The sequence below is a fragment of the Strongylocentrotus purpuratus genome, unplaced genomic scaffold (assembly GCF_000002235.5).
Source record: "Strongylocentrotus purpuratus isolate Spur 01 unplaced genomic scaffold, Spur_5.0 spur5_scaffold_8, whole genome shotgun sequence".
NCBI lineage: Eukaryota > Metazoa > Echinodermata > Echinoidea > Camarodonta > Strongylocentrotidae > Strongylocentrotus > Strongylocentrotus purpuratus.
Window position 1 is genome coordinate 31,142,238 of NW_022145614.1, and position 25,001 is coordinate 31,167,238.

Consider the following 25,001-nt stretch of genomic DNA (forward strand, 5'->3'; position numbering starts at 1 on the left):
GCAGAATGAGCGATTTGAAACGCTCATCGTAATCGCAGTTCCACGGTGTACTGTTTATGCTCACTTCTGAGCCAGAATCATACCTGGAGGAGCCAGAGAAGTTGTCTGCAGCTTGATTCGCACACCTTCACTGCGCTTTTGAAAGTCATCCAAATTGAATGACTATTGAAGGATTTACTTCTAAACTGATGGAGCATAATATTATAAACCTTATAAATTGCATACTGTACGTAAACAAGTAGTACATTCATGTGCAAAGGCTCTGCGTCAATAATGTTAAAACCAATTATTATGAGTTTCTCCTAACACAATATCTTTTTGGAACAAATTCATTACTAGGCGGTGAAATTTTTCCCAAAAAAGTGGACGACATCTAAGCAAAATGTGTATAAACGATTCTGGTTCGTTATAATATGTACAAGGCATATCGGATATGATTTTCCACTTATAAAGATTAAAACTTTATGAAGCCATTTGAAATTAAATTGTCTTACTTTCACGGTTGTCTTTGATCTGTTTTAATTTAAAAATCTAAAACATGCCTCCACTCAAAATTATGTTATATGGTTTGCCGTTAATAGGCCTTTGCACATCCCATCATATTTGAATTGGTTTGTGTTTTATACTTGCTATTTTCTCTTTTAATGTATGTTATTTTCATTGTGATTGTTCTTTTTGTTCAAATGTAAAAAATAAATTGAATTGAATTGAATTAAAACTACCTTAGGTTGATTGTTGTATGGGGGGGGGGGGTAGGGGCAGTGACCCTGTTTTACCCTACGGTCCATCTCACCCCGAATAGACACACATGTGTCCAAGAGAAGTACCATGAAGTACCCCGGCGTAGTGCAAATACAGTTCATGTATAATGAAATTTAAGACGAATATAAATGTTGACAGCGATTTCATTTCATAATCATTATGGCTTTCATCACAGTGTAGGCGTAACATCTGACCAGGACTTTAGTTGAATGGTGACCAAATCTCATCTCCTCTGATAATGGATAACCTGCGAGCTGTGAGATCTAAACTGCTTACCAGCCTAGCTTCGACTGGTCTAATTCGACATCCTGGGAATGGAGAGGATATTGAGCTTTGTCCCAAGGACCAAATTGTTACTCGCAAGTATGTATCTTCATTCATCCCGCAATACGTTCAAGAAAATGAAAGTCAGAAAACAGAAATACACAGAAAATGTACTAGAATAATCTTGAAAAGAGTTGAAATATGTCCATAAATGATGAGATAACTTAAAACCTTATAAAGAATAGTGTCTACAAAAAAAACATGAATATGAGAATAACTAGCTAGCCTATTCGTCTGTAAAAGATGGGGAAAAGAATTAAGGATGGAAAATGTCAAAATTTCGTTTTAACATGTTAAACTAATGTGAGGGTAATTGTAATTTTGTGTTTATAATGTCGCCATTTGGCCATTGATTCCTTCTGTCTTCCTTTCTACATCATTAGATATACGAATGATCTGACGTCACCTGATGATACCCCGGATGCTGAGACACCGAGCGGCTCTGCTTCTCACACCCTATCTAATGGAAGTGTGCTAGGAGAGAGCACGGAATCAGATCATCCTCGTCAAATAGACGAAGATTCGGGTAAACTATATTTTATCTCGGGTGTTATTACCTCCTTTATTTATATATTTTTATGCCTCCGCCACCGAAGGTGGTGCCGGAGGCATCATGTTTTCGGGTTGTCCGTCCGTACGTCCGTACGTCCGTCCGTACGTCCGTACGTCCGTCCGTACGTCCGTACGTCCGTCCCGTTTGACCGTTATCACAATATCTCAAGAACCATTTAAGATTTAAACTTAAGACTCGGGAATAGTATTTATCACCATAGGAAGACAATCTGATTAGATTTTGGAGTACGTAGGTCAAAGGTCACAGGTCACAGAGGTCAACTTATGAAATTCCTTGTATTGAGTTTGTTAGCGCGATATCTCAAGAACCATTTGAGATTTAAACTTCAAACTTAAGGATAGTATGTATCACCATAGGAAGACGATCTGATTAGATTTTGGAGCACGTATGTCAAAGGTCAAGGGTCACAGAGGTCAACTTATGAAATTCCATACATTGAGATTGTTATCATGATATCTCAAGAACCACTGGAGATTTAAACTTCAAACTTAGTGATAGTGTGTATCACTATAGGAAAACAATCTGATTACATTTTGGAGCACGTAGGCCAAAGGTCAAGGGTCATAGAGGTCAACTTATGAAATTCCATACATTGAGATTGTTATCATGATATCTCTAGAACCACTGGAGATGTAAAAACTTCAAACTTAAGGATAGTATGTATCACCATAGGAAGACGATCTGATTAGATTTTGGAGCACGTAGGTCAAAGGTCAAGGGTCACAGAGGTCAACTTATGAAATTCCATACATTGAGATTGTTATCATAATATCTCAAGAACCACTGGAGATTTAAACTTCAAACTTAATGATAGTGTGTATCACCATAGGAAGACAATCTGATTAGATTTTGGAGCACGTAGGTCAAAGGTCAAGGGTCACAGAGGTCAACTTATGAAATTCCATACATTGAGATCGTTATCGCGATATCTCAAGAACCACTGGAGAATTTTCACTTCAAACTTAATGATAGTATGTATCACCATATCATAATATCTCAAGAACCACTAGAGATTTAAACTTCAAACTTAATGATAGTGTGTATCACCATAGGAAGACAATCTGATTAGATTTTGGAGCACGTAGGTCAAAGGTCAAGGGTCACAGAGGTCAACTTATGAAATTCCATACATTGAGATTGTTATCATGATATCTCAAGAACCACTGGAGATTTAAACTCCAAACTTGTTTAAATTGCTGTATGGCGGAGGCATCATTTTCGACTGCGCGCAGTCAAAATTCCATCTAGTTTTAATTGTTTTCCTTTACAGAAGACCCCCTTCCCCCTTTAAATTTCCTTTCAAGTTTATAATCGTTCAAGCGAATCACTTCGTATTTTCGTCGTTAAACTTAATGTGCGACAAACAACAAAATTAAAACAGGTCCATGATTAAAATAGGAAAGGTATCGGGTCAAATGTCTGAAATTGCGAAAATCCGCAATGTCTGGGAAGCGTAGTGTATATTTATGTGTATTGCCTGCTTATATTTTTCTTTTCATCGAGGGAGGGGGAGAGGGTCACTTCACTTCCTCGATCAGCCTTTAATCTACTGAAAATTATACCGAACGTTTCATTTTGTCATTTGAGATGTTTAATTAACCTTTGAACAATACCATACTACAGTAAAATATACGTGTAATGCAATCCAATCTTTTAAAACAAAATATGTCAGATTTCTCTTGTTGTGGATGCCAATCATTCCGATTATCCTTTTATTACCGACCCCATCTACGGCGGATCCGGTATATCATTTAGAAAACACCAATACCATACCTGTTGCGATTCAGACCCAACGAAAAATAACTTTATTTCTTCTGTGATAGTGAGATTAATACTTGTTAATCGTGATCAGTGGTTCACCCATTATACTCTGGAAGAGGAGTGGGAGGGGGCACACATTCGAAATGTATCTGACATGCAAAATGAAAAAGAGGAAAGAAAGAAGTTCATCGGCCCAATATTTTGGTCGTTTTATCATCGTTGGTGCTGATGACCAAACAATTGTCCATAAAATAATTCCTTCCTACACATATGAGTTAGCTATAAAATTGTCTGTCTGAACTTTTCCTTATCAATCTATGTATCTGAGCAGAGACGGGCAAGAGCAGCGCCTTGCAGGCTTGCTGGAATGTGAGTAACTGTATGCAAGGTATCGGCATCCTCAGCCTGCCATACACAGTCAAGGAAGGGGGCGTGGCAGCTCTGGTCGCCATTGTAGTTGTACTCATCCTCGGTAACTATACCAGCAAGGTGAGATAAGGGAATTCCCCCGAATGACTTTTTCGTCCTGATGACGTCATGCTTCACAATCGGACGTGATTGCTGTCATATCGGTATTGCATGGGAAATTGAAGGAAAATATACGCTTAGACACATTTTGAAGGCTATACTGTCTTCATAATATAACACGTTACCAACTGAAATTTACCAGGACTCAATATCTGTTTACACACATAAAGGTAATAACAAGAATTATAGATGATTCGTCGTAATTAATTGATATGGATTGAATGGGATAAAAATGTCCCTTTGCCACGTTTCACCCGCCCTGTTTATATGCCGTGTAATGGAAGTGAATAAACAAAATCATTAATTTCACAGTCAGTCCCCTCTTCAGTCTGAACTACATTCCGCTGCTCCTGAGCAGTGCCATTGGTTCAGATTTCCCCATTTATGTTCTTATTTACTGACAACTGAAAAAGGGGACATGTTTGGCATTTCTGTTTTTCAGATCTTAGTTTACTGTAAATATGACGACGATGATGATGATGATGATGATGACAACGAATCACCGATAATCGACACAAATAGAAAAGCTGCGCTTGCATCTGATCGTCCGACGATTGTTCGAGAGACATACGCCGACATCGCTGATGCTTGCTTCAAACACGGTGGTCATGTGATCAATGTCGTACAGATCATTGATATGGTGGCAGTGGCAGCGCTGTACCTTCAGATGTCAGGTGCTCTACTAGTAGATACCTTCCCGCAAGCTGGTTTAAACCGGTTTACCTGGACAGCTATAACAGTCGTTGTGCTCCTTCCGACTGTACTCTTCAAAAACCTCACGAAGATATCGTGGCTGAGCCTTGTGGCTTTGATCGCACTTGCCGTGATGTACTGTAGCGTGGTGTGGTACAGCTTCGGTCGTAGCATCCGATGGAAGATGGAGAGCATCCCGTTGTTTTCGATCGAACCCGTCGCCATCAGCGTCGCCATGATTGCTCTCAATTTCGGAGCACAGTTCTTGATGCCAGGAGTGGAAGGCAGTATGCGGAAACCTTCACGCTTTAACATGATGCTCGACTACTCCTACATCGCCACAGGGTTCATCAACGTCGCTTACGCCCTCTTCGCATTCTTGACCTTCGAGGAAGACACACAGGAATTTATCACCTACAACATGCCTCGAGGACCGCTCCAAGCTGCAGTTAGTTGTCTCTTCGTCATCAAGTCCATCCTGACCTACCCGCTGATGATTTTCCTCATCGTGAGTAGCATCGACTCTATGAAACTGTCGATCTTACCGCGTTGCTACCCAGATATTGATGAACGCTGTCCACCTATTTGGGCCATCATTTTCAGGGTTCTCTTAGTAGGTCTGTCCTTCCTGATGGCTGTAGCCATTCCTCATTTCTCTCTGCTAATGGGTGTCTCTGGAAGTCTTACCGCCCCATGGCTCGACTATATCTTCCCATGTCTTTTCTATTTAAAACTGAGAAAGAGGAGTATAAGAATGTTGGAGAAGGCATATCTTTGGTTTATCATCATGCTTAGTGGGTTAGCGGGTGTTGTAGGACTGTTTTATTCGTGCCGGGCAATGATTCGAGCATTGGTAGGAGATATCAATGATGAGTGGTGATATCAGCTCACCAATTCATCCTTTGTTCTTGGTGATTTAAGATTACCTAATTCCCTGGTTACACCAACGAGACCGGTACCATACTGACTAATTAAAGGCCGAACAATAAAAGATTACCCAACACGGCTAAAAATCTGTCGGTCTAGAGTCGTTTTGGAGTCTGCCTGGCGGTGTGATTTGGGCATAAACCTATTGGAGCATATTTTCTCTTTCTTTCTTATTTTTTTTTTTTAGTAAACCACACAAATACAAGCTCTGCTTTTTAGCGGATTTCTCAATTTCCTTTAAAATTCGACTTGATTGATGATAATTTTATGCTTAAATAATCTTCTATCCTAAAATGCTTCGATTACTACATTTAATATTGTATAATTATAAATAAGTTTCATTTTCTATTTGATATTGCACATGTCAATTGATTTTGATGTTATGTAAGCATCCACTTCCCAAGCATCGTACCTAGGTTAACAACTTACTGTTGAGAAATCTCGGGCAATGAGGAAATTTGAATGCACAGTCGAAAAAGAGCAGTACACTTTGCAACTTTTCACTTGTGACCTTGCCCCTTATTTTGATCTATTGCATATTCCTTGACTGAACATTTATAACAAATGGGGTGTCATTTTAAAGAAGAATAAAAACAATTTTTACTGATCCTAAACAAAACGATGATTATGCCATGACAAGAGATATATATATATAATTATAATCAATCAAATCTAGTTTCTAAACTTTTTGGGGGGTTAATAAAGCGTCGGTTGAGAGCCTGAAAGGCGTTAACTCATATCCTATTTGTCTCCGTCCCCCTCTTTTCTAGCATTTGATAATAATTCTTGCCAACGAAACATTCAGTTCATTTCACCATGTATTTTTGTTTCACATTCTACAAATTCAGCCTGTTATTCGTGAAAAAAAAAAATCTCCTGTACAAAAGTAGTAAGAAATAAGAGAAAAGAACTATATAGATATCATTATGGAAGACTCGCGAATTTCACATAATATATGTTGAAATAAAAATATATAATATATTGAGAGAGAGAGAGAGAGAAAGAGAGAGAGAGATCATAAGTATGATAACGTTAAATATATATTTATTTTTAAAGATACATCTAAGTATACAGGTTGTGACAGTTCAATGTGTGAAGTCATTATCTTCAGCATGTAGAGTACGTGAACCCTATACCACGGGTCCTTGATTCAAACCACGGGACCACGCGGCTAAGTCCATTAAGCGGGGACAGATGTAACCTGATGGTCCTAAGTGGAACAAAAATGTTATGATACAAGTTTACACTGTGTTATTACATAAGTAATTGTTTTTCTTCACATTAATTGACACATTTAAGTATATACCTCTCTCTGCTCTTGTCTCACAATACCTCATGTTTACCTTCGTTGTCTAGTGGACACGTCACCGGACTGTGGATCACACGGTTCGCGGTTCGCGAATGTCCTTTGACAAGACGGTAATCTGCATTAGTGCCAGACCCCACTCGGGTGTTCAATGGGTACCCGGTAGGATGCGAACGTCATTGTAGCGGATTGCTGGGATTTTAGAAATCCTAATAACTTGATATTCGAATAGTTCATTATTGCAATAACATGTCTTGTATACAATTTCAATAAGCTAAGTTCATTCGCAATAATATATATAAGATTAATCCCATATTTAAGGCTTACATCCCAGCAATCGGGATTATTGCAATAGCCAGTGAAACATGGAGTATAAGGCGAAATCTCCCCAACTGAACTTATGATAATTATGTTGAAAAAGAAAGTTTTACAATATTATAAAGATGAGTAATATGTTGTACGTCTGTCTGGAATGGAAAGACATTTTGCTGTAAAGCGGCGGTTGCTACTTATTGTTGTTTGTATAGAAAGATCATTTTTAATGTGTTCAAACCGGGACATAATTGATTTGTTTATTTGTGTGAAGATTATTAATAAATAGCCTGTGGAGGGGTCAAAATCGAAGATTTTTTTGAAATTGCACCTCATAGGATATTCTCAATATTATCAATGAAACGAACCGATTATGATATTACTCATTTCCAATGTGAGATATGGCCCTAGTTTCACTTATTTGAAATATGTTGGTTGTGGCTCTTAGGTTTATAATTGAAATAAATAAAAAAAATAAGTTAATAAAGCCGCACTTTGAAGTATTTTTGGATTGAATAAAATTGGTTACGTATTAATAAGAAACTAAAATTTTCCCCAAGGGATATTTGTGGCATGAATTCCTTAGTCTTTGTTTGCGAATTTGTGGAGGTATACTATATACTATATATCTGTGACTGTAGTTTTTATGTTACATGTTATTGGATAATGAATGATTGAAGGATTGACTGAATATTGATTGAAAAATCAATTGAATGATCGATATGTTAATTATTTGATTGGTTAATTAGATTATTACTTATATCGAAAGCCATGGAATAATTGGTTGATCAGTGAATTGATCGTTTGATTGATTGATCTGCTTAGTATGTATGTGATTGGTTAACTATTTATTTAAACCGTTGGAGGATGATTGCTTGATTGATTGGTTGAATGGCTGGTTAATAGATTATTTGAGTGATTGATCCGCTTATTATGTGATTGGTTGATCAATACATTACTTAAAACATTGAATGATTAGGTGGTTGAATGATTAATGGTTGGTTTGGTATTAGGCCAAAAAAAGATGTTGTATTACCCTTTAGGTGACAAAACATGGGTCGGTCGGTCGGAAATCCTTCTTCTTCTTTTTTTTTACTCCCTCTTTGGGCTGATATTTCTCAGTTTTTATTGCTTTTAAAAAAAAAAAAATCTAAAAAATGGTAACAAAAAAAAACTTTTTTCAAAAAGCCGACCGTAAGTTTCAAGATTTTGGGGTCGGTCGCAAAGGTCAATACAACATCTTTTTTTTAGGCCTTATTGACATGATAGGATCTTTTTGTGAGCGTCACCTATAACACATTTACCCTCAGGTCTCTTCTCCGGCCATTACACCCAAGGATCTCCCTCTGGACCTGCTCTCTTTACATGCAATTCGAAGGATGTGTCTCCTCTCTTGAACAGTACACACACAGGACCTATCCGATAGATTTATCAGATTTACAATGATCCTACCGATGAAACATCAGTCGAGTGGTTATAAAAAATGAAAAGAAGGAGAAAGCAAGAAAAGAGAAAAAGGGGAAAGGACAATTCAATTCAAGGCATTCTATTCACTCATTGTAGCCAAAGGCTAAATTACAAATGAATTTACAGAATGTAAAACATTAAAAATATCATACAAATTAAGAAGAATCATACACGATATTCTACAAATACATATAAATACAAATGAAAGGAACTATACATGTATAATGAAAACATCTAAATATTGCTTCTAAACAAAAACAATTTTGAAATTAAAATATAAACATTGTCCACTTTTCATCAAAATTTAAAAGTTATATAAAGTAACTTAAATTGAATCTGATGGTAAAAATTAAATATAAATGGTTGCTTTCATTAAGCTTAATTAAAGGAGTCTAGAAGTGTAACAGAAAGGACAACAAAAGGAGACAGCTGGACTACATCCCGCGCCCTCTCTTGTAAAATTTGCATTTCATTTTATGAGTAAGACCCGACTGGTGCCCTCAATCCTTTCAGCGCCCCCCCCCCCACCCCCACTGGATTAACGCTACGCCACTGTTCTAATCCGATGTCTACTGATTAAATCATCAAAATGTCAGATAATCTTATCCTCACTGGACAAAGCTAGTTTCTTCCACTGATTTTCTTTAAGTACAGCTCCGATGAGATTAATAGCAATATAGCGTGTGAATAATTGTTTGTTTTAATGCTTTTGTGACAACACGATGTCATCCGTGAGAGAGTTCCGGGTGGAAAGTGAAAGTACATGTACCTTTAAATCTTATGTCTACTTAGATTCTTAGAAAGAGATTAATTTCTGTTACAGAAAGATACAGTAAATAAGAAAGCATGATTATCTAATATAGTTGTATGTATTCCGGAGAAGTATGTAGCCAGGTGATCTAACTCATTTCGCCTGTTTCCAGAACATATTTCATACAATAATGATTCAATTTCAATTTATTTATTCAACCATAAAAAGATACATATACAATAATAATTCATGAAAATATAAAAACATGGGGTTAGGAGCCTCTGAAGAAGTTTGAAAACAAACTTGTGATTGGGGCACCAACCATGGCACATATATCGAGAAAATTAACAAAAACAACATTAACGGGAAAACAAATATATACAAGAAAAAATATATAGAGACCTACATGTATATGAGGATAAGACATTTACAGCAAAGCACCAGCAAAGGACGAACACAGGACACGACGTCAAGCGACACTGTGTCACTTTATCCGCCCCCCGCTGGTGCTTTGCAGTATTACAAATCATTTATATACAAGATTTTTTTTTTTAATTAAAAAAAATGATCTAATATTATTTTGTCTTAATTTGCTTTGTCTATCATCCATGTCAACGAATCGTAATTTTGACCAATTTTCATATAGTCTAAACATGTTTGAGGTCTATTACTACAATGACGCCTTTGCTAGGATTTTTCATTGAATTAAATCGATTATTGATAATTGCAATAAAATTTGAATATCTTGCAGACACGTCTTTATTGACATTTAAGGTACGTTTAATATGCATTAACATAGCAATGACGTAATCGCTAAGTAGATGATACTATTTCCAATTCAGCACTAGAGCATAATTAAAAATACTGTCTACCACTACATCTACCATAATAACAACAACAACAGCAACAACTATAATACTGTACTACAAATACTATATACGTCTAATACCACTACAACAACTACTACTACTACTACTATTACTACTACTACTACTACTACTACTACTACTACTATTACTACTCAGTTGCGGATCCCGCCGGCGGCAAGGTGGGGGGGGGGGGCAATTTGTGAGGAAATATTTAGCAGCGACTCAGTTAGCCGGTGAATAAGCGTAGGGGGGGGGGGGTAAGAGCACATTCTTTTGGGGGGTCCAATTTGTGACGAAATATTTAGCAGCTAATCATCCAGCCGGTAAATAAGCGGGGGGGGGGGGGGTAGGCAGGGAAAGAAACAGCAATTTTTTTTTTGCTAGAGGGGGCGGGCCCGTTGCCCACCTTCCGTGGATCTGCTTCTACTAATATTGCTGCTGCTACTACTACTACTACTTCTACTACTACTACTACTACTACTACTACTACTACTACTACTTACTACTACTATACATACCACTACTACAACTAATACAACTACTACAACTACTACCACTACCAATGTACTATACTAGCACTGCTGCTACTTTTTAGAAACTATATTTTAAAGGATAAAAAGAAAAAAACACTGACGACTTTTTAAAAACTAGCTGGTAAACCATCTACCATGCCATACTTCCGTATTAAGTTCCTGAATCTTTCAGTGTACTCCAACCGGTAAGAGGAGATTGTATTACAGTACATCTGCGTAGCCTACTAAAAGTAGATATAATACATGACATATATATATATCACTTAAATGTTCTATACGTACTGTATTCTATATTGGTGTTTCGAACCGTGTACATAATGGAACACTTTAGTTAATTTCATATCTGGTTTGATGAAGCAAATAACTAATGCGAAATTGTCATGGAAGAGTAACATTCTGTGAAATTGATTCGGAATAAAGGAAGGTATTGGTGAAAATAAAGTGATCATCGTGTCATAGAGTTGCCTATACTGTGGACTTTGAGGAAATGAATGATCGGCACCAGTGATGTGACCTGCCCACAGCATGGATGAAGCAAAAGTTAAAAAGCGGTAAGATATACTTCATTGAAATTGAAACATTAAACACTAATTGCTATTGGACGAAAATAATAGATATTATAGCAGGAAGATCAATAGTCAATGCAAAATTAGATGGAGTATGAGACGAAATCTTCCCAATTGAACTTGTATTTGGATTCGGTGTTAAAGGGTGTTAAATAGTTATAGTAGAAGTAAAATTTATTATTTTAGACAATTATTTTTTAGAAAAATGCAGTTAAGCAGATGTTTTTAGAACGCTGACGGAAATCCTTTTTCGTTCTAGGAGGGGTAGTGTTGACGATCGCAGATGTTTCCTATTCTATATACTATAGAACTATTTTGTCAATGATTTCTTCTTTGATGTATTGTTGTTATATGGATATAAATGTCTGTATATTTGTATTATGTTTATGTTAAATGTATAAAAAAATTATTGGATCAATAAAAACTTATCAAATATAAATATTTATAAAAATAAAATGAAGGACAACAAAAGAGGGAAGAGAAAAAGAGAGGAGGAGAAAAATAAAGGAAGAGTGGAGGAACAGAGAAAAAAAATAGAATTTAGATTCAAACCATTATCGAAGTTTTGGTAGGACCAAAATAGGTTTCCTTATTTAAAAAAATACCTATCTTAGTTTAGCAAGATACAATTCGAAGCTGCAGTACTTAATATGAGGAAGATTAAAAACTGATTGAAATAATAATGATCTATTTCTCATTCTGTCCTTCACGTTGTGTTTCTTTCTTTCCAGTTAATTTCATTATTCCCATACCGCATAATTATGAGTAATGTTTACGTGCAGATTTTGTTTAAAAAATATACCGTCAGATTTATAATTGCATACAGGAGGCGGAGTGCGATTACATAATTATGTCTTCACTAATCAATAAGCTGGTTGCTTGTACCACATGTAGAATTCAAGCACCATTTGATTTCATATTGTGACATATGCCAAAAGGCACTTAATCTACTTTGGCATTGGTACAGAATGGTAAAGCATGAGCTTTGAAGCTCTAGTCTTCTTTCAAGTGGATTTGATTTATCATTACTCCCATTGTAATATGGTGTGCTCCCCCGCTCTGAATACAAGTGTGTTGCATTTGGGGTCAAGACTACTTTAACTAACATTTCACTAGTTCGCTCTATCAATGGGATAGTTAACATACTCCAGAATCAGTGCATCTCAATTTCATGACAGTTAATGAAAATCAACTCGACATGTAATGAGGCTAGAACTTTAAACCTAACGTTATACGTGTTTTGCATAATCATGGTATTAGAAAAGTGACGTATAACTAAGAATAACCTTGCATTATGTTTGTCATATTGATGCAATTGCTATATTTTATCCTCCTCTAACCCTATGAAGCAAACGGAAAACACAAGGTTATCGATCATTACCGGTGTGACCCTATATCCGCTTTTATTTAATTCCGGTACAACGTACACATTAACATGACGTAATGGATTGAAACACCCTCAACTGTCTGTCTTTTGGATTTTATAGCGATACATTTACATGATGAACGATGTCAGACATTAGCATTAAACATTTTGTTTATAAGCTGAAATTGTAATTTCGTTTGTAGCATTAAAGGTACTATGTCCCATTTGCAGGCCAAAAAATGAAAAAGTTAAATTCCAACTGCATTTGAAAGATAATACTAATTTAGAACTTCCCTAAAAAAGGTGGGGCTTGAAAATGTCTTCAAGTGGGAAAATAACGACTATTAGTTGTCAGATCGACTTTAGGGCTATAGAGCCCAAAAGTAATAGTCTTGATTTTCAGACAATTGTACCGAATGGTCATACGTTTTATGCTGCGCAAAGATTCAATCAGTTTAATCTTGGCCATCACAAGAAGTGGGTTATTGACGTAGACAAATACTCATTTACCCTTTACAACTCTTTTCATGTATGTTATTACCAAAGAAGGAAAAAAGCCAGTCAGTCACTCAATAGTGTCTGACAGTGAAGTCTAGCAAGTAAACGGGTTTCCTTGCATAATTTGAATATGAGGACACTGCTAACGTTTAAATTTCACAGATATGACATACATGACATATTCATAATTCCTGCAAAGTTCTACAGAATTTGAGGTTGGCTGCAAAAGGGACATAGTACCTTTAACTAATATAAATACCCTTTTTATTTTCTTACCTTTTAAATTTACCTTTCAGATTTACATCTTTTATTTACCTTTTTCATTATAGTCCTCATGACAACGTATAACAGTTAAAAATTAAATTATTCATACCCCTTGTAAACTTGATGTGTTTTTTTCCCCGTGACTCAAAAATGAAAGGAAGACAGGTTGAAGCCTTTCTTGAATAGTTTTAGTTTCAGACGCAAGATTTAATATGTCGCATTTTCAAAGAGCATAAATTGGGACAAATCGAGTTTTCACATACATACATACTCATATACAAAATTAGGTATGGATATGAATAATTTAGCATTTAACCATATTTTATTTGTAATCGTGTAACATGTTTTTTTTCCTCCTAGAACTACCTGTTATAATTGATGTATATCCTCGTTATACATCTGTTTCATAGCCAACTCGTTCATTATAATCTCTTTACTTCCTATTCTGAAGAAAACCATGTGAAAGTGAATAATGTAACTGGATACATTTCTACGGAAAGTGTGTTCAACAACAAAGACGGAAACAGATAGAGAGCCTGAAGGCGCCTATAAAAAAAAAGGGGGGTGGGGGGGGGGGTGGGTTACTGTTTGAAAATGGCGGAATTCCTCGCTTATTCAGTAGACCGTGACTTACAGCGGCTATTTTTTCTTCAATATGGGGGGGGGGGGGGTCGCCTTACAGCCCAGCGTATACCCCAATAAATTAAAGGCAGAAGCAAAAATGAAGCAAAAAATGAAGCAAAAAATGAACTCTTGCAGAGTGTTGTCAACATGGGGGGGGGGGGGGGGGGGACCACACCACAACTCGGTCAGAGGAGAATATTCATCCCCCCTTATCAATATCTGGATCAACTACGGATTAGTTGATCCACTCCCTGATTTATGAGGAAAAGTCCAGCGCAACTTTATCTATTATACACATTAATACTGTCGCAAAGACTACCAAAAAAAATCAATTTAAAGGGCCACTCTAACCCAACTAACAAAGCCTTTCAAAACATGACTACACCTCTAATTATTAATATTCCAGCCTCTGTTTTTTTCAATAAATCTCTAAATTGACCAAAAAATTATAATAACCATCCATTTCTCACAGATCTCACGCTTCGGTGCTGGGCTATACGCCCCTCGAAAAAGGGTAATACGGTCACGTGGCTTGATGACGCATTGCCGGCATGTCCGATTTGTCCTATAACTAAGGATCTTACAATCTCATTGTAATCATAAATGAAACGTACTTGGATTATCAAGTGCATATTATTTGTCGGATAAATCTCTTTTTTTCTCTCCAATTAATATCATAGTTTACCTTTTCAAAGACATTTTAATGCCTAAATCACCCTCCTTTTCACCGGAGAGGCTCCTGCAGTGACGTCATAAATAGTTGCGCAATACAGCTCCGAAACTGGGCTTTTTCTGAGCGTTCTGAGTCGTCATTTTTAAAGCTAGATTCTAAATATTGATGATTTCTAAGAAAAATCATTGTCATGTTCGGAATATCCGTCAATTATTATTCTACATGCCTTTTTAATGTTTTATCCCGTTTTGGTTAGAGTGGCCCTTTAAGGCACTTTCAATAGACTTATCCACCACCCATAGAAATATGTGGACAATACAGTAACGTTACATAATTTAATCCCAACAGGATGTTTATGCATTTGCATGGTATTCAAAAAGGTTATTAAAATTGCACATGAGTTAATATTTTTCTCGAAAATCTCTGGGTTCACTTGCATAGATACAAGTCATGTAACTTGGTATTTTACATCATACTGTGCATTTTTTTTGTTCACAACACAAGACCAGTTGTTGCTAAGGTGTTAGTTAAGATGTTCATAAACAACTAGTCAGACTGGATTTTGAATAGTTATAGCTTGCAGCCTTTCACGACTTGCCAAATCTTGAAAAAATCACGGTCATCTTTTCGAAAGATGATCAGGAATTACCGGCAAGAAATTTGGAAAATATGCGATGTTGAAGTGTGCCTCTGTCTTGTTAAAGCATGAACGAGGCCCTTTAAATATGTTATTAGTCGATGAGCAGGAACACCATTGAAGTTTATCCCATGGACAGTGACATAAACGGATATGAAAAGAATGTACGGTAACAAAATCAGAAAAGAAAAACAATATGTGGACTAGCCGGAAGTGATATCCGGTGGATTTGAGTCAACGAGTTTTATAAATAATATACTAGAACTGCCAAGACTGATTGTCATTGACCCGAATTCCTGAAGGTGACTTAAACATAGATCATAACCTCAATATTAAACTCAGGCACACAGCCAAGAACGATACCAAACTAGCAACACATATAATATGGAGCAAAAATTTACATTGACTAGAATGGCAAAGATTCGGTCGGTTTTGAGTTGGTTTGGCGGATTGACCGGGTAATAAACCACCGGTTTTCTGTGGTCGGTTTAAAGGGTCAAAGGTATCAAGAGGGACTTTTAGATTTGCGTGGACTCAGGCGCGTACGCAGGATTTTTTCAAGGGGGGGGGGGGGGTTAACATTTATAAATCGGTCTGAAAATTTCGCCACGACTCAGCCAGCCGCTGAATAAGCGGGGGGGGGGGGGGGGGGGGGGGGGTCACTTTAAGTAAGAGGTCACTTTTTTTTTTTTTTTGGTCTCGAAATTTGGAAATTTAACATTTTGCTCAGTTGGGGGGGGTAAGGTCACCTATGTTATGTCGGCCGTGGGCATAATTATTTTTTTTTTATTATTTTTTTAAAATAAAAAAACAAAAAACAAAAAAAACAAAAAAAAAAACACAAAAGGGGGGTTTTAGGTTTGTTTAGGGGGGTTTACATACATAAAATTACCGAAGGGGAGGTTAGTTTTGAAGATTTTTTAAATTTTTGAAATAACCGGGTCTGGAGTAAAGACTGCGCGCTATACCCATGCTTTATTACAGGGTTTTAGTTTAGAACAAATACGACAAAATATCACTTCAAAATTATTACATTTGTGGGTAAAGTCATTATTACATTTGTGGGTGATTCAAAATTATTACATTTGTGGGTAAAGTGGTTATTACATTATTTTGTAGGTGAAATTATTACATTTGTGGGTAAAGTGTTATTACATTTGTGGGTGTTATTACATTTGTGGGTAAAGTGTTATTACATTTGTGGGCGCTATTACATTTGTGGGTGTAACAGGGGGTGGGGAGGGGCACAAGCCCCGTGCCTTTTCCCAGTATATGTGAGCGCAAACTTCTTGCTTGCCGAAATATTGAACAAAAATGAACCAACCCCCTTTTTTATATAAATTTTACTATGTAGCTAAAAGTTCATTTGATGACTGGCGGCTTTGAAAATTGTTCTTTTTAAATTGGGTGGGAGATAATGCAGGGGACAAAACCCAAATGAGCGATATATAATAATAATAATAATAAATTTAATTTATATAGCGCTAAATACAAATGTCTCTACTGAAAAGAAAAGAAAAGAAAAGAAAAGAAAAGAAAAGAAAAAAAGAAGAGATGAGAACTGTTGAAACGGATTGTATGCATGAATTCCTGCTTCACTGGATTAAGTTTTTGATCATTATCTTGATGAATTCATGGTGGCATTGTGCTATTGTCAACGGATATCGATGATTTCAACCTATGTTTGTGTTGCTAGGCAACCTTTACTTCTTGTAATAAATCATACCCATGCGAAGATGCCAAGGCATTATGATAAACGCACAAGGGTTAGTGATTAACATAATTATCTATGATTTATACAGCGCCTTTCCATTTCAGAAACTGATCATATACAGTCAAAACCTCTCTAAAAAGGCCACTCAAGTAAAACCGAAAAAGTACAACTGTAGACAGATGGCCTTTCGTGACAAATTTTACAGCACACATTTTCCTTCTTACTGGGGACACAATTCATGGTAATGACTTATTTCGTTGCTTTAGAGAAGAAGGTGGACCACGAACCTTGATACAAAATTAACCTAAAATTTTCTTCCGATTTATGTCTTTCGCTGATCGAAATGCTTAAAATTGAGAGCTATATATAGGCCTACAATCCGAGAGAAAAAAAGCATGCTCTGCCATAGCCTTTATAGTCTGCAGGCACAGACTCTAACTTGAAACTTTGCCACAATTTCGTTGGCTGTGTGACACTAATAGGGGAAAGAACATTGCAGTAAGAAGAGTTTTCTTTGACCTAGTATAATGACTGTGTTCCCCAACACCAAGTATTATGTTTTGTTTTATAAAAGAAAAAAATAAAACACAATTATTCTGTTCACACCTTGGACTGTTTGTCGATTTCTGTTCATTGGTAATAATATTGAATAAATTGTTAAGTAGATATCAAACAAAAAACACCTCCTCGTTCAATGAAGCATAAAGACACATTTCGTGCGATGAGATGGTAAATGGAGTCAGTATGAAAAAATATACTTTACACTGGGTCCTGAAAGATAACATGTAGGTCCGTATAGAAAACACAATCGCAATACTTTCAAAAGGTCAACCCAAGAGCAAGTCAATACATTGTAGTATTCTCATGACAACTCATCTAGGGAATATGTTATATGTCAGAGTAGGGTCCGGACATTTAAAAAGCTGATGGATAAGGCAAATGAAATTACCATAGGCCTAGGTTGATTTTTCGAAAGTCTTTGTGATCGTCCTAATGATATTCCTTTATCCTTAATCTCCTTTGCTTCCATTGATCCTCTAGCTCGAGTTACGTGAAAGGTCTGGTCAGTCTTACCACGCCCCTGAGTGACCTCGAGCTCCTAAAGCTGTCCGAGGAGATCAGCCCAATGACTGGCGAAAGCTCTGCTTCCGACTAGGCATCGATGAACCGACTGTAGCCCGAGCCGAGCGGGAGAATCAGACCAATCTTGCTGAAGGAATCCACAAGACACTGGTACAATGGAGGAAAGGACAGCTGGAGAACGAGGAGAGGGCGGTGTTGCTGGAAGCCCTTATCTCTTGTGGACTGCGACGCCTTGAAGATAGACTTACAAGAGGTATAGACATTATTTTCTACTACCTGAGGATATAGATGATCTACAATCCCTTCCTCTGTTTTCAAATCGTCTAAATTATCACTGACTGTACAAATTACACTCTCTCCCATGCTTCCACTTCAAAACGTCTCTCTCTCTCACACATACAAACACACACTTTCTCCACTCTGAACCTGTTCACATACAAGGCACTGTCTTCACACCTTTACTTTATAATGCAAGATGTTTATGTTCTCTATATAGCTTTGGATAATCCTGACAGATCTAAAAACTAATGTCGCAGGAAGCACTATTATTAGAATACTATGGTTACGAGGCAGTAAACAAATTCGTATTAACTCATGTCACAATACAGTTCAAATTCAACTGAAATATTTGAGTAAGATAACAATTAGGATATTTCCAAAAGATCTGTAGAACCATTGACATTCAAGAGATTATTTGTAATATTTTGGCCCTTGTAATATAGATGAAAATGACAATGCCAGCCCTCTATCGGTGCAAATTGTGAGGCTATCAGGTTCAGATGATCTCAAGCGTATTACCGAGTTCCTTCTTTTCTTCTATTAAAGGTTTTCCAAAGCGCATTGGAAGTGTAAAGACTGCCCAGGGTCCCTTCTGCACCGCCCTCAACGTGGATCAATGCCGCAAGGAACTCATGAACAACTACCGGACATCACTTTGTATGATCCAGCTAGTTCCTTGGGATCCCAACTCCCATGTCAACATGAGCAGCATTTTCACCAATGTCTGTCTCATCACGGAAGATACCTCTACAGCCGATAAGCAATGGGTCATGTTGCCTGGATCCTACAATGATATCCTGAAGGTTAAGGTCAACAACGCTAAGCCACTACGGATCCTCATCGAGGGTAAGGCTGGGAGTGGGAAGACCACTCTGATGTCTAAGTTAGCTTATGATTGGATGGAACAATCGAAGGATTCACCTCTCAAAGATGTCCCACTCGTCATCTGCCTTCAGCTCCGTCATCTCAACCAGGACGACGACTTCGGCGAGGCTGTAGTTGAGTACCTGCTTCCTGAAGATACTCTCATCACCCCACAGCAGATAGAAGAGTACGCCCAGGCCAACCCAGAGAAGGTCGTGATCCTCCTTGACGGATATGACGAGTTCATGTCGGACATCCATGGTATCAAGGGCCTAGGAAACATCCTCAGAATCATCGAGAACAAGCGACTGACCGGATGTCGTGTCATTGTGACATCCAGACCATGGAAGGCTACAGACTTCAAAGACCACCATCTTGCCAAGCACTATGCCCACATGACTGTTGAAGGATTCTCAGAAGAGAGCTCGAAGGTATTCATCCACAAGTACTTCCAAGACAACCTTGAGCTTTCGGACAGCCTTCTGGCTTATCTGAAGGATAACCCTGCTATCCAGACAGTTACACCCTTCCCTCTGTTCTGTGCGATGCTCTGTCAGGTATGGAAAGAAGAGAGTGATGTACACAGAGAGGCAATGAAAGCCATCGTCACCCTAAGCAAGCTCTTTGATCATATCTTGAGATATCTCTGGGCCCACCACGACCAGAAGCAGCTCACTGGAACCAGGAAGGGAAAGGAATTGTCGAAGAGAGTGACTCTGACCCGGAAGAGGAAAACATCCGCTCGCTTGAAGATGGACATAGGCGTTTGTCTCAAACGTCTTGGGAAGATCGCACTAGAGGGTCTCATCAGCCCTGACAAGAAGCTCCAATTCAGTGAGGTGGACTTCAAGAAATGCTCCGACGTCCTTCAAGTGGCATGCTCTGTTGGACTTCTAATCCGTCAGAAGGGTAAGATAACAACTTCCCGGAGGTTGTCGAGACAAGAGTCAATCCCCAATCATGGAATCACCTTCTTTCACAAGTTGGCCCAAGAAAAGTGTGCAGGAATCTACCTGTCTTCTATGTGCACAAAGCAACCGAAGAAATTTGTGCAAACCCTCAAAGATGTCTACCTCTTGACTAGAGCAGACGAGTTCCGGTATGTTTTGCAATTTGCCTGCGCCGAGGACCTGTACACAGCGAAGAAGATACTCAGACACATGCCGAACATTACGCCTTATCAAAAGTTAGCATTGGAATGTAACTTTGAGAGTCAATCCAAGACCAAGTCCAACAAGAGACTATCCAAGTTCTTTGTGAGTCAACGACTGTTCATGACTGGGAGACCATCTACCTACTCATTCAACGCCCTTGAATACTATCTAAGCAACAGTGAGATCCTCAGTCCTGATGATGTATCCACCAGCTTCCTTTACTTAGCTACTGATGGCGTGGGTCCAGCCCAGCTCGACAAGCTTACCAACGTTTTGAATCAACCTCAACTGCAGTTCATGATCCAGTTCAACATGGATCAGTCACGCATCCAAGGGCCTGACGTCAAAGCCTTCATCGAATCACTCTCCCAGAAAGAGTACATTGGCGTCCTTGTGATGTCGTCAAGCGTTGCTGGTGAACAGTTTGTGGAAAGTCTTCTAGAAATCCAGAAAGATGGCCTTGAAGCAATGGTCATGATGTACCTACCAATGCTCGATGCCAGGTGGGCCACCGATATCCTGAGGAAACTCCCTTCCATATGCCCGAGGATCGGAGCACTTGAAGCTACCTTCACGACTGATGAGACTGAAGAAGAGAAAGATAACTCAGATGAAGGTACTGAAACCGAGATCTTCCCTGATGACACTGGGGAAGCATCCTCAAAATCGAAGGTAAGCGGAAACGATGAAAGCTGTCCATTTTCTGAACTCAATACACTGTCGATTAAGGGATGTGTTCTCTGTCAGAAGGGGTCTGTGCAGCTGGCAACGACCTTGTCTCTTGCGGAAAATCTGGAGAAACTTCACCTGACAAAGCCATCCTTGCACGGTTCGTTCTACTCCAATCTGGCTACCCTCAACAGTCTTCGTGAATTCTCTGTCAAGGATTACACGTACGGGCTGTTCCATCTCGACGAGTTCCTAGAGAAGTGCCCAATCTTGGAAGACGTTTACGTTGCAGCCGTTGAGAGCCAGACTCACAGTGTGAATGGTGTCATGAAGTCTCTTACCAATGCAGTAGCTCACACTCCTATGCTGAGGAGCATCACTCTCTGGTTTCCTGGTGAAGGTAGTTTTCGAGAAGGTAGGATAGAGGATGTAGTCTTCGAGGATTTCTGTGACGCCATCCTGAGAAACACTCACCTCTCCAAGCTTCTCCTCTGGCATGTCCCTCTTGGGACTCAGCTGGTAATCAAGCTACTGGAAGTTTGCAAGCAGCACAGGAATCTGATTACTATCAGGTAATGAAAGCAATACCTTCTTTGTCTTATAACTAACGAGAGTGCATTCATTTAATTGCCTAAAGTTAACAAAAATAATAACGAGTACCGTGATGGCGGGGGGGGGGGGGGGGGAGGGGGTGGTGAAATGACAAACGAGTGCGGTACTGTTCACAGCCATTTCTGAGAAGTAATGAATGTTTTTGTGTTCTTTATGCCGTTGTCGTTGTTTAAATATTAATGGAGTTATAATACAAATTAAAACTTTACATTATCATGATTAGAATAAAAGATCAAGTTAATAACACTGAAGATAGTTACCCTTTTAGGGCTGGCTACATTTCTTCGACTCGCAAAGTCGAACTCTCTTGATGCAAAGTAGTATCCACCTTAATATTTTTTTAGATGACATTTTAAATGATACTAAAATTCTCATGCCTTCATTGTCATAATAAGCCTTCGTGCTCTTTTTGATTAATTTGAGTAATATAGGTTCCAATCGATTGATAAATGTCCGCCAGTTAATTAACGAGATGTTCTTGTAAAAATTTGCATTTCTGTAATTGTGTTTTGTCCCTTTTTGTAATTTCAATCATTAAGAGACTGTAATGTTTTGAGGTAGGGCAGAACCTAAGTAACACTATGTTCTTGTTACATCTAACTGTTAAACTTTGGTTTTAACAGACTTAGCCGATGCTACTCACTGGACTGTGATCGAATTGGTGAGCTATGTAGTGAACTGCATGACATCGGCCGACGAGTTTACGTTGCTCATGGGGTAAGCTGAAAACTGCCAAATCTTTCTACTTTGAATAATTTACCCAGGATAGCCTCATCAGTATTCAAACTGTTCTCCCCGAGTGCCCTGCAACCATGCTATTATGATAAGGCGATCAAGCAATAAAGGAATGTTTCCCTACCGAGTACCCATTCACTACACCTGGGTGGAGAGTGGCAGGGGTAGATTAATGGTGCCGCAGTCGGACTCGAACCACGGACCGTCTAATTCACAGTCCGGAGACATGTTCACTAGACCACGATACCACAAACCAATGAAATATGTTGGAGTCGGCACGTTCTAATAAATCAGGAGTCAAGTATACCTGGCATTTTCCATCATGAAACAGTATTGTCGGACTCTCAAAGTTTTGTAGTTAAATTTTACGGAAAATATGCTACATGTTTTAAGCAATATCTGCCTGCGCATTTTCCATTTATATTATTGTCATTTTTTCAACACACATTTTGAAAGACAAATGAACAGGCCGGACAAAGTCATTTCAAATTAATGTTTGAAATCATGCAACTGTATTGTCGAGGCACACATACATGTTATATACTTGTAACATTGCAATACGTTACAACAATGCCATTAATGACACGAAACAATCTTGAAATTTACTCTTTTTACATCATATAACAAGGACCTAGACGTTTCGTTGTTTAAACAAAAAATAATGCCCGATTTTGAACAATATGATGCATGCGAATTCGTTCATTCCATCCGCTCTCGTTGATGCTGTTTATGCACATATTATTGTACCCAGCCTGACGGCTTCATACGATAAATGCATACAGCCTCAACTCTATTGCAGATATAGGCCTATCGAATAGTAAATTCATTCGCATGCATCATGAATTGTATAAAATCGTTTTTAATTGGATAGTCTATCCCGATTTTTTGTTTTCGGGAGGGGGGTTTTAGCCACAAATGAAATAAGTCTTGTCTCTGATTAAATATTTCTTGACTGTTTTTCATGTATCTTTACAGCACTAGACGAGCCACTAGAGAGGTCTATCCTACATAGCAACGCACACTGATGAATTAAACTCCGGGAATGGACCTCAACAAGCCAAGAATGTTCATGATACAATTTAGACTCGTATTCAATCTAGTTTATTCTACACAATTATTATGCCTATCTTTTAAAGATATTCGTAGTTGAAGAGATGGAGAGAGAAAAAGAGAGAGAAAGGGGGAATAAAAGAGAGGGGAGAAGATGGAGGACGGTAGGGGGTCAAGGAGTAAAAAGTGAAAAGAAAGGAAAGAGAGAGGGGTGAGAGAGAGAGAGAGAGAGAGAGAGAGAGAGAGAGAGAGAAGGGGGAGGAGGAGCGAGAGGGGAGAGAGAGAGAGAGAGAGAGAGAGAGAGAGAGAGAGAGAGAAAGAGAGAAGGGGGAGGAGGAGCGAGAGGGGAGATAGAGAGAAAGAGACGGGAGAGATAGAGAGAGAGAGAGAGAGAGAGAGAGAGAGGGGGTGAGATTAAATCCATCCTCTCCATTTTTCGTAGTCTTGAGAGGAGGACGTTATTGCCCTCCTTACAATACAGTATGCAAATATAATGTTTTACCACATTTTCTCTGTCGAAGATATATATAAATATACAAATTATGCAATCATACAATTCTGTTAATAGGCTAATATATATTTCAATTCTTTTGTATTGACATTGTAATTTCGTACCCATTTCCATTGTAATCATTTCAATATATTGTTTAACTTTGTGTTATGTGCTGTATACTTCTCGGTCAGAAGAGGTAGTATAGACGACATGAGTATAGAAGATTAATGAAATATTGCTTGTAGACTTCTTCAAATTGCTGTTTTAAATCGACAGTCCGAATACATAACATATGGGTGTAGTAGTAGTAGGTAGTAGTAGTATAGTAAAGCTGACATCTTGTCATGGACCTCGTGAACATTGAACAACATCCCATGAATTTCATTTCTGTCTATAGGGATTTAAAAATGAGAACATAATAATAATCTCTAACGCAATTTTTCAAAGTTTGCTCTTCTCTTGCATCATATATAGAGGCTTTCGAATTTTCCAAAGGGGAGGGGTCGTCAAGGGGCAGAGCCCCGGACACTCTCTTGTTCTAACAATTCAGAACCTTCAAGATAGCTGTCTTGAGCGATATAAACTTACTCTGTGCCTTAATTTTTTCCCTCTGTTCTATCGGTTTATTTTGTTGAAAATCAATTCCCATTCGCCCACTCTCTCTCAAGGACAATTTTATGGAACAAAGCCGCTTTGTTCCAACCCACCGCTGCGGTGGGTTGGGGTTTCGAACCCATCCAATACGTTGCCGACCCGTTACTCAGGGTAGCGATTTCTTTTTCATTCCTTTTTTATTTTAATCTCTCTCTCCTCTTCCATTTTCTTCACTTTAACCTCCCTTCCTCTTGATCCGTCGCTCTCTCTTCCCCCTTTGGAGACGTGTATTTACAGTGTTTAATTATACACACCAGCG

At 38.2% G+C, this 25,001-nt stretch overlaps 2 protein-coding genes across 2 annotated transcripts; both read left to right on the forward strand.

Moving 5' to 3' along the window:
• Window positions 1-1,000: 1,000 nt before the first annotated feature.
• Window positions 1,001-19,055, forward strand: LOC755450 (vesicular inhibitory amino acid transporter-like). Its single transcript, XM_030976163.1, has 6 exons — window positions 1,001-1,125; window positions 1,470-1,612; window positions 3,753-3,910; window positions 4,392-5,358; window positions 18,255-18,485; window positions 18,955-19,055. Exons 1-6 carry the CDS (start codon window positions 1,001-1,003, stop codon window positions 19,053-19,055), a joined length of 1,725 nt encoding a protein of 574 aa, XP_030832023.1.
• Window positions 10,983-23,842, forward strand: LOC100892816. Its single transcript, XM_011666928.2, has 5 exons — window positions 10,983-11,358; window positions 18,191-18,485; window positions 19,058-21,770; window positions 22,434-22,527; window positions 23,521-23,842. The coding sequence occupies exons 3-5, from the start codon at window positions 19,144-19,146 to the stop codon at window positions 23,524-23,526; spliced, it is 2,727 nt and encodes a 908-aa protein (XP_011665230.2). The 5' UTR covers window positions 10,983-11,358; window positions 18,191-18,485; window positions 19,058-19,143; the 3' UTR covers window positions 23,527-23,842.
• Window positions 23,843-25,001: the final 1,159 nt, after the last annotated feature.

Bases quoted from the DNA above. Each gene is read 5' to 3' on its own strand.
- LOC755450 (XM_030976163.1), top strand. From the start codon at position 1,001: ATGGATAACCTGCGAGCTGTGAGATCTAAACTGCTTACCAGCCTAGCT. The intron at 1,613-3,752 runs GTAAACTATATT...GTATCTGAGCAG, and splicing joins TCAAATAGACGAAGATTCGG to AGACGGGCAAGAGCAGCGCC. The intron at 3,911-4,391 runs GTGAGATAAGGG...TCTGTTTTTCAG, and splicing joins TCGGTAACTATACCAGCAAG to ATCTTAGTTTACTGTAAATA.
- LOC100892816 (XM_011666928.2), top strand. From the start codon at position 19,144: ATGAACAACTACCGGACATCACTTTGTATGATCCAGCTAGTTCCTTGG. The intron at 21,771-22,433 runs GTAATGAAAGCA...TGGTTTTAACAG, and splicing joins AGGAATCTGATTACTATCAG to ACTTAGCCGATGCTACTCAC.